The following is a 15,828-nucleotide window of genomic DNA, read 5'->3' as shown; positions in this document are numbered from 1 at the left end:
CTTGGATGATTTGAAATTTATGTTTTGTTAACTTCTAGCAGGAGAGATTCAGGGTCCAGGGAGAGCAGGCATATGACACCACATCGTCCTACCTCTGCTTACAACCAGGTACACAACCGTTAATAAATTCCAAATAAGATATTAACTCTTTTTTTCTATGATATATTTTGTTGTCTTTTAATAATAAGGAATATTTTTACGATTTTTAAAAATACTTTCTATTTCCTTTTTTAATTTCGTATTCATAAATAATAAACCATCTTAAAATTACAACTAAAACACGAAAATGCCGGCTATAAATGTTCCTAAAATACAATAAACTGTTTGTAAAATCACAACCAAAAACACTTAAATGGTGGCAATAATTTTGTCTATTGATTTATCTTACCAATAAGTCTTTATAATGATAGAGACTAGAGACTAACTTCAGACTCTTAAGCTGTTCGTTTTTAGTGGGGATTGCAATTTCTTTCAACCAACAAGTTGGTTTAATGATTAGAGACTAATTTCAAATTCTTAAGTTGTCAGAAACATGAAAATGGCGGCAATAAGTGTTTGCAAAACGCATTGTGGGAAAACGCATATTGTGGTGATGTAATTTTGGTGTTTCGCTGTGTTTCATAGTCCCTGGAAATACGTCTCTAATGTTCTTATGTCAATCAGTTCTTATTTAGTAACTTGTTTGTCCGTAGCAAATGGCCCCCGCTCGATACAGCCATCCAGCGGAGGAGGCGGGGGGCGCAGCGGAGGATCCGGGGGCAAGTCCCCCCGGCCTGGGCAACTTCCGGCGCCAGCGCTGCCTGCGCTACAAGCAGCGTCGCCCCGTCATCCGCTCTAAGTCAGACATCTCCGACAGGTATATTCCACGAGCTACTAAATACATTAAATTTAATGAGCTACCCGTAACTTTTATTTTTAATATTTTGGTGAATCATAAGAACACAATTTTTTATGTATTTAAAAAATTATTACAAAGGTTTCCAAGTAGCTTCATAATACATTACATAAGCCTGAAAGTAAATTGAACGAGTAACCAATTACATTAAATGAGCTATCAAGTACGCCAAATCATGCTATTAAAACTCACAAAAAAGGTTTAAAGTATAAAATATGTGTTTACTTTACTGTCCTTTTTGATTTAGAAGAATGGAAAACAAAATGCCATCTAGTAAATAAACTGTGTTCTTTTTTATGTGTTTAACATTACTTTATAATTTTGTAGGTATTACCGTGGAGAAGGCAAAGGAATCCTCCCGATAATGGACAAACCACTCTCCACGACGCCCCCATCCAGTACGGACAACGAGTCACCCGATCGGATAACTCGATCTCAACTTGACAAGTTCTTCGATCAATTCGGCCTCAACGACGAGTCCTACCAACAAATCATCCTCAACTCGCTTAAGAAACCATCGCGATCCAAGGGCAAGACCGACCTACAGAACAACGTGAAGAAATCGTCTCCCAATCACGACTTGCAAGCCGTCAACCTGAACGCCAACGGCAGTCCAAAGGTCTACCTACCGGACAGCGAAGTGGCGGAGTCGAGCGACAGCCCGGTCTTTTCGGAAATCAGCATCGCGGACTCGAACCTCATCGCAAACAACGGCGATTACACGGTCCAGGGAATGGGTCAGAAGGATCCGCGCCTGTACCGATCGTGCGAACCGCCGAGCATCGTCGAGCGAAACGCGCGCATAATAAAATGGCTGTGCAACTGTCGCAAGTTACAAGCCGCGTAAAATGAACATTTAAAAACTCAAAGAACGTATCAAAAAACTCGCAAATCGGCGGGTGCTAGTTTAATAAAAAAGTGATAAATAAGATTAGTTACGAGTGCTAAAGAAACTGTTTCGAAAACAGAATTTTACGCAAATGTATTGCGGTTATATTGTAGTACGCAGGTTTATTCAAATTGATGGATTCGATTTCATCTCTCATTAAAAAAAAATATATATTATTTGCATTCTCACAAGAAGCAAATTGTGGTAGGGCGGGGTTCGAATCTCGGACCTTCTGATTCGAAGCCTGTGACACTACCACGGGACCACAATCCGGCTATCAGACTTGAAGATGCCGGGAAAGTTACACGGAAGGCCCGCGGGCCGAAGGTTGCCCGAATGGGACGTAGAGGGTCAATAAAATAGAGACATTTCCGGCCTTTGCTTTTGATTTCTACGCAGATCATTCTTGTTATTTAGGAAATACGATCTACGCAATCGAATCCCATTTTAAATAAGTCTGCACTAAATGAGCGTGTAGGAATCTATATTAATATTTTTTAAGCTCATTATTTTGAGTGTCTTCCATTTAAAAACCAATGCTTGTATTAATCACTATGTTTCCTCAAAGCTGAATACTGCCATTGTTAGTACACTTACTAAATATTTTCAAGTATTAGAAGACGTGGTCAAAGTTACTCAAAAAGTGTATGACACTTACTATACGAAATGATTCAGTGAAGTTAATTTTTAGAAACGGTTTATTTAGGTTTCAGAAACCTAATATGTTAATTCAAAATTCAAACTTTCGTGGAATTGAGATTAATTTGTTTTAAAACTTTTTTCACGTTTACCATAAACATTTCGCACTCCCAATTTGAATAACAATGACTATTATGTACAACTCAAAGTAGTTAGCGCAAGAGTCGCAGTATGTTTGTTCGTATGTAGCGTCAACGAGATCGGAATAGGGTAGGGAGCTGAAACAGCCCCGAGCAGCCATCGAGTCTAAAGCAGTCGTCCGGGGTTCTATTTCACACAGAACTATATTCTTCTTACTTACATTTTTACTTAAATTCAAGAAATAATAGTGGCACAATTGAACGTAGTTATGCAGAAAGCAGCCGTGCACAATTTCGGAAAAATGAGATATTGATGTTATCGGGTGCAGTAAGGTCGATTCTATGTTCTGCTAAAAACAGCCAGACCGCTTTCATATAAAAAACTGTATTAATCACCTCCGGAAAAAGGTGTCGATCACAAAAACGGCATTTCTCAATTTGCAGAAAACACCCACAAAACTAGAAAAATCTTATGGTACTTTTAAAATCTTTTAAACTGGTCAAATACACAATAAGATTCTTGTTTGTAATATATAAAAAAAAACTTATGTATTCATTGTTTATCATTTGTTAAAGTCAAAAACATTCAAACTATTGTGTAGATTTTATAATTCACTCTTTTCACAAAATGGCTATTATCTCAGTTTCACTTTTCTATGGCTGGCTGCTTTCTCTATAACTACGTTCAATTATGATTATGCCATTGTTATTTCTGAAAACATTTACGAATAAAACTAGATGGCACAGAGTGAACTTTGGGTTGAGCCTTGTTTTTGCTTTTTGCGAATTAACGTTAGTTCACTAATAGTGCTGGCATGTGTGTCCGATGTGCTTTTGAGTTGTGTCACTGTTATTCCCGAAGGCGAATTGAATATTCGCACTGTTTTTTCGTACTAAAATTCCTCATTATTTATTCATTTTTCTTTTGTTGGTGTAGTATTCTCTTAATTCCACAAAGTCGACTAAATCTCTTTCTGAGTCTCATATAATATTATATATACATATGTCTAAACTAGATTAAGTAGTTAATAATTAAAATATTCAGTATTGATTATTGTCTTAAGAAAAATCTTATATATTTGTGTGTTAGATCGAATAATAATACATATATTTTGTGGTTCTTAGAATATGTTAATCGACTTGTACGAAGGAATTTAAAAAGCTGTTTTATCTCTTGTAAAAATTATTATATGTATATTTTACGATTGCCAAAAATGAGGAAATGCTTGGAATAGACACGTATACGATAAACGACTGTTTATTTAGTAAAAACTAGCACATTAAAATAAAATATGTCTTCCTTTACATTCTCAAAGCACACATTTGATTTCCATCCACAATAGGTTTTTTTTTTCATCACAACAGCCCAGAAGATCACAGTGGTGATTACGGAAGCGATGATCTTAAAAAACTGATTTTTTATTCATAATTGCATTTTGAAAAATAAATTATGTAAATTTTGCGTCTTTATTCGAAACATGTCCTCATTTATCAAATTTGCGTATCGTTTCCTTAGAAAAAATATACAGTAAAACCTCGTTTTTACGTTTTCCCACGTTTTACACCGAAATATTCAGGACCCATTTTTCTTCATACATTCTCATACAAATATACCCCCCAAATAATGTTTCTTACATTTTTATCACCCCGCTTTTACATATGTCAAAAAAGCCAAAATTACGTCGTAATAATGGTGCCGCGGTCCGAACACCATCGCGTGTGCCATGCGAATGAAGAATAAAAACAGGTAAACAACTAATGAAGGATAAATTATTGTCTTAACCTTAATTCAAAGCAGGTGCAGTGTAATTGACCTTTTAGTTTAAGTGTCTTACTTTAAGGTTAGTTTTAGTTTTCATTTGAACAAAAATGACATATTTCCTTGTACAATGCGATGTTTAAAACATAACAATAGAAATATTTAAACTTATAAAAAAGATGGTTTAAAAAGTTGTCTTAAAAGTGTGAAACAATTTTGCAGCGATCCATATGACAGCTGTTTTTAGTGATGCCATAGGAAAAAAGTGAGACCGTATAAATAAAATTTCCCGACATTTGGGGGAAACAATATTGTACGTTATTTTATACAAATTAAAAATTTTATTTTTGTTTTTTTTATTTACACATAAAATAAATTTAACTTAGCTCTTTTTAAATCAAATAAAAAACAGATTACATAGTATTGTTTGAAAAAATACAAAATAAAAATATATTTTTAGTGAAATCATTAAAAATTGTCAAAAAATAGGTTTTACTGTAATTCCTATTTTTTCCAAACATTTTTCATTTCCTCACTTTTCCGTTTTCCGCAGTTTTACACTTTTTTTCTTGCTCCCTTGAAAAACGTAAAAAGGGGCTTTTACTGTAACTGATATATATTTTTATTCTAATTCATAACCATCATCACATGCATCACATTTTTCACTACGGAACCATAAAGTAAGTTAAATAATGAAACATAAATCTATGCCTCTATTTTGTAGGGGTCTCTTGATTTTCTTTGGTTAAACCAGTCAACTAATTGTACATTAAAACTTCACAGTAATAAGGCGCCACAGCTGTAGAGCAGTCCAAATGGACAAAAATCATTCTAGGTTTATCAATCACGAAGTTAGCTACAGTTCACAGCGAAACAATAGGCCGTAGGTCGAGAATCGCGTGCACCAACCGAAACCGCCCTTTGCGTGTTTGTTGTGAAACCAAACCAAAAATTTGCGACCGTTTTGTTCTATGCGATAGATCAAAATGCCGTCTCAACAGCCTTGTTACTCTGAAATTAAAACCGTTTATTATTTTTAATATGAAGGTAAGATGATCAGTCATACTCTTCTTACATTATTTTACTTATCTCTAAGACTGTTACAGTTTATTCAAAGTACAGCTAATGATATTAAAGATTAAATGTTTAATGCAAAGTTTCGCATGATTAATATAGTAATGTTAGAGGTGGACTAAGGCCTCCTGGGCCCCGATGACAATGGGAAGTTAACAGAGTTATCTTCGACTGTCTATATAGAAAAACCGATATTTGTGTACGAAAATGTGTATATTTGCATGAACATTTAAAGTATCTTTGTCGGTCACCTAATTCTGAACATATTTAGAAGAAAAAATTGTATGCGTATTCTGCATTTCATACAGAAAACTTAATTTTACTTTGTAGATAGAATTGAAGATAAATGTTGACTTCGCATTGTAATCGGGGCCCCGGATTAGTTATCGTAGAATGTGAATATTTTTACTTTAACAATTGGCAAATACGTGATATCTCTTTTCCACTTGGGCAAGTTCCTTACACTATTTTGATTGTCTCTTTTGCGCTTATGGAATTGAGTTTATTTGGTCTGCAGTATTCATTATCTAATTGTACCTCAATGCAGTCTGATAAAAAGTTAGGAAATCATACGATTCAGCCATTTTAAAATGCCGTTTTTTTCAGAATATGCGTGAAATGAATGTAAATAAAGAAACCTTTTACATTAGTGGGTAGATTATTCCACAATCGAGCAGCTACCACTGTGAAAGAGGAGGCAAAAAAAACAGAGCAATGAATGGGTATTGAAAGGGTTCTTTCGTTACTAGAATAGCCCTTAACGCTCTTTAATTTAGATAATATAAATTAAAAAGCGATAAGTATATTTCTTAATTACTGGTATCCCTAACTATGTCTCTATTTTTTCCTGCCTAGGTTGGTAGTCGGTATTACACAGAAAAGTTTTTTTTAGTTTGGCAGCTAGCTGGCTTAATTGTTTTGGAGCAAATTCCCGTCTTCTAGATTACTGAATAATATTTTATTTATTATTTAATAATTCATTAAAATATATTTCACGGGCCCAAAGAGAATACGAAGACCAGCAAAGGCTGCTTGCCAATAATAAAAATTAAAATATTCATAATGGATTAAGAATCTCAGCTTCACAGTATTATTTTTAATTTAAATATTATCCTCAGGATTTATTATAATTTTTCGTCATAAGCATGCAACCTTCGCTGATGCGCCTATATCTCGTGTACCGCTTTTTGTCTGCATTCTTTTTCCTTCAAAAAAGCATCCAAACGGTTTTTAAACTGGTTGGCCTAAATGGAATGGACAACTAGGCTTGGCAATTTATTCCAATCTATTTGAGCTTAAATTTTTAAGCTGAATTTAAATTAAAACCTTAATTCATCACTAGTATCATCATTCATATATTAGCCTTGTCAGAAAGCATGGTAGGCGAATGCACTAACCGCACGACCACAAGGCGGACATTATACATATATATTTATACCATCATCATTTACCTTTTCACACTCAGTGGTCCATTTGGTATATTTCGATCATCTGTTACACGAAGAAGAGGTGATCAGTCTTACGCTTCAGATGACAGTCCAGAGCAACGAAATATTGCAGTATAAACAGCCCTTGAGATAAATATTTCACATTCACCCTGCCGGGAATCGAACCCAGGATCTCAAGAATAGTAGGCGAACGCGCCAACCACTATAACATTCTCGTCTTATCTCCACTCGATTTTATTATTCTGAATTTTAATAATTAATTAGAAAATCATAGTGCTGATACATGAAAGTATTTTTTAATGTTTTTTAACAAATATATTTTTTTTTAAAAAAACAACTGAACTTCATCACTGGGCCTCTTGGCTTATTGCGTCGCAAAAACCAAACTAAAACTATTTTTAAAAGTTGTTAATTTGCAGTTGCGCTATTGTTTCACTAGAGCAGCAATAAATTCTCAGTGAAAAAGTGACAAACAATAATTTATTCTTTTATACGTTTTTTTACTCATTCAAAGACTGCTTTATTAAAAATACAACTATCTTGCCATTTTCTTGTCACTTAATTTTATGAGTATCTTAATATCCACTCAACTTTACATAATATATGCTTTACAATAATTTTTCTCACAAAGCGAATATATACATTTATTTAGTTTTGCGAGTACCGTTTTTAAAATAGTAAAATTTAATTAAAGTTATTTTGAATTATTTCTACAGTGCTTTGTAAAAGTATGAAACTATTAAAATTTTAACTGTTAATTTTTTTTTTTTTACTGGAGAAGATTTTAAAAATTACTCCAGTGTAATTGGAAGCAAATTTGTGAAATTATTTTAAACCCGTAATTATTTTTTGATATTAAATTTGGGCAATGTAAAGACTTTTTTTATATATATTTTTTAGACATTTACAAAGGTTATGACCAATTTCTTGTGTAATTTTGTAATCCGTATAAAACAGGCATAAATCTAAGAGATTAACAGTTTTTTTTTATTTATTTTGTTTTTAATTATTTAATTTATTTTACAGTCAAAATCAACCAAGTGCTGATTTCTAATTTTTCAAAAACTGCTTCCAATTGTTTTATATGTAAAAATTTTTAGATGTTTTTTGTATTTGAAATTTACAAATGTGTTACGTTTTGTATGTCTTTTGAATATTTATTGCATGTTTGGAATATTAGAATTTTTTATTGTTTGAAATTGTTTTGAAAACTATTTTCTTAAATTATTAAAAGTTTAAAAATTATTATTTGTTTTATTTATTATTTTTTGTATATCCTAATTTCAGCATATTTTTATTCACAGCCAATGAATTACAAATGCGTTAATTATTCATTTTTAATTGGTTAGTAAAAAATATTCATTACAGCTGCATAAACTATTGTTGTAAAAGTCAAACAACAATAGCTTGCATTTTCTCATCAAGTTGGGCAAAATTGATTGCATGAGACAACTGAATTGAACTTAATTTATTTGTGCATCTCCCCAAAGCATAGGTTAATATATTTTTTGTTTTCTGTTCTCTAGAATACACTATGAATCCAAACTGCGTGTTTTAAAAAATAATGACAAAAGGTGATACCTTTTAAGGTAAGGCTAAATAAAATTATCCCCTTGCTAGATGCATCACATATTAATGTAAATGTATTGCAAATTTTTCTTCAGTTTTCTGCATAGCGTCAGGTGTGATCATAAAGAAAGTCTATTAAAGAACTTAAATTGTCATCTGCTTTGCTTTTGTAAAGTGTTTATTTAATTATTGATTTATTTATACATTTTATAAGAAAAGTGGCATGGTTGCTCGGATTACAAAGGGGTTGATTGAAATTTGAATAGAGCAATCTCTTAATCTGTCTTCATTGGAGAGACGTAGAATTGAGATGGACCTTATATGCATTTTCAAAATACTTAATGCTATAAGTGATGTCCCGCCTCTGTTGCAATTAATTTCTTTTCATGTTCCCAACCATGTCACCAGATGTCAAAATCTGCTATTTATTCAATCTTCTAAGAGCAACTTTTGATTTTATTATTATATTAGATTAGTCAATTCATCACACGACTTGGAATTCTTTGGGATAGATCTTCCGGCTTTTCGTAGATCTCTTGCAACTAAACAGTGTGGGATGAAGTTGGATTAGCATGGTTTAGCTCGAAATCTTATGTCTTTCGTTTTTATGAATATATTGTATACCATTATTATTTCGCCCTTGTTTGTCTTTGCTACATAGTTTTATGTTCTTTTTGTTCAGTTTCTTGTATTTATGTTTCTTCTCGTAACTGTTGTAATTGGCTTAGGCCGTATATATAATAAATAAATAAATACAATTTTATGTTCACTTTGCCCAGCTAACAAGGGTGCATACCCCGTTCCAAGCTAGGCAATTACATTTTAATACTTGTTAATAGTTTACAAGTTAATAGAAAGCACAGACTAATAAAATATAAACTTACTCATATACACCTTTTGATACATATACATACACACATACACAAACACACATACACACATACATACATATATATATATATAATTACTTGTCATTTATCATGTAAGGAAATTTATAAATAACTTATGACAGAAAAAAAAACTAATGTTATTCCCAAGACGAATTTAAAATACAACCAAAATGCACTGAGGTAAAATCTTATTTATATGCCTAAAATTTATGCTAAAAATCAGAATGAACATTCCTAAAGGCAGGGCCCCTCGAGTGCGACAGGGAATTTCAAACCCGTCAGAACAAATAGTAAAAAATATACATACAGCTGTGAATATTTTGCATCTTGTGGAAAAATCTTTATCTTTTCAATGAAAATTCATACCTATGATAAAAATAAAAAAATGTATAACTAAAATTATTAGACAATAAAACAGTTGCTAGGACTAGTACCTACAAAAACATAAAAGAAAAGGATAGTTCAATTAATCGTCACATACTATATTTTTGTGATACGTACGAACAAAATTAATGTAAATTTTAAAAGATTTTTTATATCTCTTTTCAACTCACTTTAAAAAATAATAATCATCTGTTCTGTTGAAATCCTATTGCATTTATTTTTAAAATACAAAAATAATTATACTTTAGGGAAAAGAAAATGCTAAGGAATTGCATTTTTTCAATGATTTCCATGTTTTATTTTTTAAAAATCTCATTGGAATATTGAAAACATTATAAAAATTGACTATAATCTTAATCTATTGACTATGGACTTAGTTCAGAAAATAAAAAAAACACAAAAATTTTCCTTTTCACATTTTTCTCATTGCATTCTTTCTACATTTGAATATAGGTTAAAAATTTAGTTTTCAAAGGTTATAAATTTAGTTATCAAGCCAGGGCCAGCGATAGGGAGGGGGGCAGAGGAGGTAAATGCCCAGGGGCCCGGGACCAAACCAAGAAAACATGTTTTTTAATTATTTTTTGTTTACTTATTAATTTTTTTCACTCATAACTACTATAATAATAAAAAAAGAACCAGCCTGACCCCAGAAACTCTTTTGTATATTTTTAATTTTGAAACTACCGCGGTTTTTTTCTTGCTGCACCAGCGCTACTCAGCGTATTTATATGTAAATTGTGTAAAATAAATCTCGGAAAATAGTGCAAATAAGGGGTAAGAGGGGCCTGTACACCTCGTTGCCCAGGGGCCCGAGAATCCTATCACCGGGCCTGCTCTCCGCTACCAACTCTAAGGAAGCAGTTGGTATTTGTCAGGAAATTAGATTTGTATTGGAACTCCAAATCTCATAATGATGAGAAACGGAGAAGTGAGTGTCCCTGTATTTATGAGTGATCACCACTGCTTTCAATAAATATTGTTGTCTGATATTATGCACAGAAAAATCACATATTACTTGAACAGAGAATCACTTTATCCGATGATTTACAGATTTGATAACTTAATATTCCAGTTTCAATGTTAACCATTTTAATTTCAAACAGTATGGAGGGAAAACATTGTTAAATTAAATACTTGGTGAAGTATGATAAATTATGTTCTATTAATAATTTGTAATTATGAAATGAGTTATAGTTTGTAAATGTAAGCTACCGATTACATGTGACAAAATGTTCATTAAAATTAAGATAAAGATATATTATCAAAGATTTATGTCAAATACAATGTACAAATATAAGGAAGTCGATACCTGCAAACATTTGTTTTATTTCTTCACCCTATTTCCTTTATTTACGTTAAGTACAGTCACAGATCGGAGCTCAAAAGTGTTAAGATCTATTGAAATAATATAATTTATTAGATTGCCAGTCAAACGGCAAAAGATGAGTATATGATTAAATCAGCATAAAAAATAGTATATGCATATAATCACACTGCAGTCAATGTAATGAGGGCTGTCTGGACCAAGGCTAGCAAAGCACTTATTCTTTTCTATGGTTGCAAATCATGACACCTCACTAGGGCCCAAAACAGCCAGCAATTGAGTTTTGAGAATAGATGCCTCAGCAGAATTCCGGGTGAGCGGTAGTTTTACTTTGTTAACATCAAGAGGAGTTGCTTATTTTTTTGCTTTGCTTATATATACAAGGCATATATTCACTGCAAAAGATTTGTTCCTCCTAACTGCTCTAACTATTGAGTGAGGATCTGGCGAGTCGGCCGCGTTACGAAACTTCTTCGCATTTGCTTAGTAAAAGAGGAAACCACAGAATACTCATTCGGAAGAAGCCGGACTATTACCAGACAGAATAACCGGCTAAGCTTCTATTTTAGAAGCTTGTCAGTAAGTAGGAAAGAGAGGATATGGAAAGAAGTGATGAAAAATACACCACAACACCCAGACCAATTGAGATTTTTTTTTTTCAAATCGATCAAGCGATGCCAGTTTCACAGTTGGCCATCTAACCAACTGCGCCACGGCGCCTGTCAAACAAAAGTAAATTTAAAAAATGTAAGTACGTATACCTGCTAACTGTTGGTTTTTAATATATGATGCATGAACTAATTCTATTTTTCTGAAAAAAAAAAACTAAATTCCGATTTTATGACATAGTCAGCTTATGCAGTGTACCCATAAAATATGATTCATGACATTTCCGTTTTCATTCACGTACCTAGTGTGATTTGTGATTCACAATTTGAATTTATGATATTATTATAATCTTTGCATTCAGCTTCATAAATTATTTATTTCAATGTGATATTTCTGTGTTCAACTTCAAAAACGATCACTTTCAATGTAATACAGTCCGAAAATTTAATATGTAAGTACATAATAAAAATGTTTGACCACAAAGTCTAACAAACAATTTAAATATTAATAATAAAATATTTCCTACCTACCTGTTTTAGAAAATGACACAAGACAAATAAAATGTTATAATATTAACTTACCTACATCATTATGTGATGAACACAGATTACAATTACAGGTAAAAATTTATACTGATTATTGCTACATATATGATCTTCCAATAATTTCGATCATTTTCTTCAGGACACCTGAAGAGAAAGGATTATTTTAATTTATTTTGTTTATCCAGTCCGTTATACGTGTGTTTATTATATTTATCAAAGTATTTCTGATGTTAAAATGAACGGGTAAGTCAAATAGCTTTATTTAACTAAATTTACAATGGTGTTTTACAAGTGAAAACTTTTAATAATCACTTCATAAGCATGTGATTTTTGATTCTGTAATGCTAATGCATTTTATTGCAATACAGTTGTGTTAAATTTTCGTATTATTTACACTTAACAACATTTCAATACGTATTCAAATGAATTATGGTGTTTATTTAAGTGTCAAAGTTACGGATAAATTAGGATCTCCGAGTACTTACTGGATACATTTGAAATAAAGTGCATAAAAGTATGAAGTCATGGCTATTGCATATTGCATCGTGAATACTTAAATCTTTAAAATATTATGTTAGTATTTGAAATATTATTGGATAACAATAAAATAGTGAAAATCTAAAATTATTTAATTTGCATTTATTTATGTCACAATAAAATTGTGACAATAATGTATTTGCTTTGCAATTTTACTAAAGTGCAGACACAGAATAAATATTAATGCAAGAATTAGATTAGAGTTAGATAAAATAATAACAGGCATAATTGTTAGGAATGTCAACACGTTTGCAGACACTTTTTTCTCATAGGATCCACTCATATGGACACATGTCATAACTTTTTTATATTTTGGAATATTTCACTTTCGATTGAACCAAAGTAAATCTTACCGGACCAACATATTGGAACGCTTTTGTTGCCGACTGTTTTTATAGGAACACAATATCTCCTCCTCCAATATAATTACTTCAGTTTCACATAGGCTATAGCCGTATTTTCATTACCAATGTCTTTTGAACTGACGGCTATGCTTTCATGTTCTGAATGAGAGACAAATTTGACGGCTGCCACGAACGTGTTAAATTGTACAAAATAATTAGCTGCATTAATGTATTTTGAGTACATAGTCAATTTTCCCTTTTATTAGTTAGACGAGTAGAAAAACTAAATGAGGAACAACAATATTTTGAGTTTGTCAATTTTTTTTTAGACAAGCACTGGATTCAACTCCCTGGGGTGCTGTTAATTAACATATTACAACAGAGATGAAGAACACTCTAGAGAAGGTAATATAGAAGTCTCAGAATCATCTACAGGGCTTATGTCATTGGCGGGTTTCTGTGGCCACTTCTATATTACCTTCTCTAGTGTTCTTCACCTCTGTTGTAATATATTAATTAACAGCTCCCCAGGGAGTTGAATCCAGTCCCTGTCCACAAAATGTTTGACTAACTCAAAATATTGTTGATAAATCCACCTGGTCCATAAAGAAGTATAGAAATGAAAAAAAAAAAAAACATGCGTTGCCTAATATGTAGGTGAAATAATTCAATTCGATGAATCTGTACCGCATAAATAAAGGTTTCAGCTCTTTAACTTAACAAACATCAACAGATGAAAGAATTGAAGGAATATAGATGTTCAAAAAGGCTATAAAAAATGGATAGTGGAGCTGGGTAGAAGTAAAATGGATTGTGTCATTCGCCCAAACCAATATTTAATCAACTGCTCCACAAATGTATAGCTTATATCATGTTTTTGTTCTTTTATTGAGCGTTTTGTAATATAAATAATACAGATGTGCATAAATGAATTATAAACATAAATACGTAGTGTTTAAAACTGTCTGAACATTTTGTTAATTATCTCTGGTTTTAAAAACTTAAAGTCTTCTTTGTTTATTCTCAAATGTAATGTAAAAATATTTCAAAAAGTATATTGTCAAGTGCCCTCGGCATTGGTAACCCCGGTGAGGTTACATTATTTTTATTATCAATCATAGTTTATAATGGAAAAAAATATGAGTAGGCAGAATGGTGAATGTTACACAGTGTGTAAAGTGGCCACTTAAACCAGCCAATGACAGGTCATAAGCCCTGTAGATGCCGAGACTTCTATGTTTATTTTTTTTATTTGTTTATTTCACATAAAACATAATATTTTTTCTTTTCTATATGAACACCTCACTGGGCATAATAACGGGTGTTGAGGCATTAATTTACATTACCTTCTACCGTATTACCATATTACCTTCTCCAGAGTGTTCTTCATCTCTGTTGTAATATGTTTATAAATGAGAAAGTTCAGTGCTATGGGCAATTGTATATAATAAATGTTTTCTTACTTGCGGTAAAAATTAGATTTTTTTTGCAGCAAAAGAAAGATCTTAGCCGAAGTATGCCTCATTTTGGTATTGAGTTTGGCAGAAACGCCAACAAGTGTCGGCAGTGTACCTTTAGAGTACACGGGTAATGATTGTTCCCTCCCAACCAACTTCCGCTGCCACAATGGCGAATGTATAAAGAAAACCCTACAATGCAATGGCAAAAGTGATTGTGGCGATGCATCAGATGAAGATAATTGTGGTATGTATTACTTGCTGATGTAATTCAATTACAACTTTTTTTTTTCTGATTTTGAAATTATGATTGAATATTTTTCATCGTAGAAATACAATCTTTCTCTCTCATTGGAACGAAGATATTGTTGACAGAAAAGGGGTAAAACCTCAGAGTAATAACGCGCCATGCTATAAAGGAGCCCAAACTTAGGAAAACCATTCTATGACTATTGGGTATTAAGTTAGCTACAGTTTGCAGCAAAACAATGGGCCGTACTCAGGTCGAGAATTGCCAAATTGATATCAATTTGCATTGTAAATACTTTTAAATAAGTACCACTGTATTTATTATTGCAGGGTTATTCCAATTTATTTTTTTATAATTCGCCTATATTTATTTTACAAAAGTGTGTTTATTTTTTTATTTATTTATTCATTTTATTCACAATAAACAATAAACAATATACCAAAGTCCTGTGTTGAGTTTGTTTGTTTGTCCGTCACACCTCCGAAACGGCGAGTCGTAGCGGCCTGAAATTTGGACATGTCATTTTACATGCAATTTTAAGGTTAACGTTGCTATTTTCGAGTAAAATTTGAATTAAGCTCTACTCGATAAAGACTCAAACTTTATATGGATGCCTAGTGCGGCCCCGACATATTGCCCGTAACCATCTGTCATTATCAACACAGTAAACATACTTTAATTCACAAATTTGTTTAAATAAATTTTTAAAGAAATGGTAACTGGATTTAGGTAGAGAAAAATCGGAAAACTTGCTCAATAATATTTTAAAATAATAAATGGTATATTTAAATATTGTATAACTCTTTAGTAAAAAACTCGTAGGTAGTGATGCTATTGTTTATTTTTGCATAAAAATGTCTGCCTTAAAACAGGTTGTACCTAGTTAGGCGGACTAGACATAATCCAGAGAAATCTATTACCTAAGTATGTATGTGATATGATAAAGAAATTAATTAATTAGTAATTTTTTGTTAATAAACCACGATGATTATTATTATTATTAATATTATAAATTATTCACAGATGGCGCTTTTATCTTTTTTTTTTTTGAAAAATGCCATTTTTGTGTTTA

The 15,828-nt window shown here is 32.0% G+C and overlaps 2 protein-coding genes across 3 annotated transcripts in view; both read left to right on the top strand.

The window, feature by feature from the left end:
- The window catches only part of LOC148273905 (uncharacterized), a 53,795-nt gene extending 50,773 nt beyond the window's left edge, over window positions 1–3,022 (top strand). The window contains exons 11-13 of one of the 2 annotated variants that reach the window (XM_088237982.1): window positions 42–108; window positions 693–856; window positions 1,223–3,022. In XM_088237982.1, the coding sequence (XP_088094108.1) occupies window positions 42–108; window positions 693–856; window positions 1,223–1,742 (751 nt within the window). In that variant the 3' untranslated portion in view covers window positions 1,743–3,022. Of the gene's footprint in view, window positions 1–38; window positions 109–692; window positions 857–1,222 lie in introns of both variants that reach the window. The other variant, XM_088237981.1, reaches the window with a different exon arrangement.
- Window positions 3,023–12,403: 9,381 nt separating this feature from the next.
- yl (Putative vitellogenin receptor yl) overlaps window positions 12,404–15,828 on the top strand; it is a 62,427-nt gene continuing 59,002 nt past the window's right edge. Inside the window, exons 1-2 of the mRNA XM_088237994.1 lie at window positions 12,404–12,411; window positions 14,542–14,753. Of these exons, the coding sequence (XP_088094120.1) occupies window positions 12,404–12,411; window positions 14,542–14,753 (220 nt within the window). The remainder of the gene's footprint in view (window positions 12,412–14,541; window positions 14,754–15,828) is intronic.

This window comes from Micrasema longulum, unplaced genomic scaffold (genome assembly GCF_059751315.1).
Source record: "Micrasema longulum isolate JH-2025_06_02 unplaced genomic scaffold, ASM5975131v1 h1tg001806l, whole genome shotgun sequence".
NCBI lineage: Eukaryota > Metazoa > Arthropoda > Insecta > Trichoptera > Brachycentridae > Micrasema > Micrasema longulum.
The sequence above is the reverse complement of the archived record's forward strand: the minus strand, read 5'-3'. Positions and strand labels throughout refer to the sequence as shown.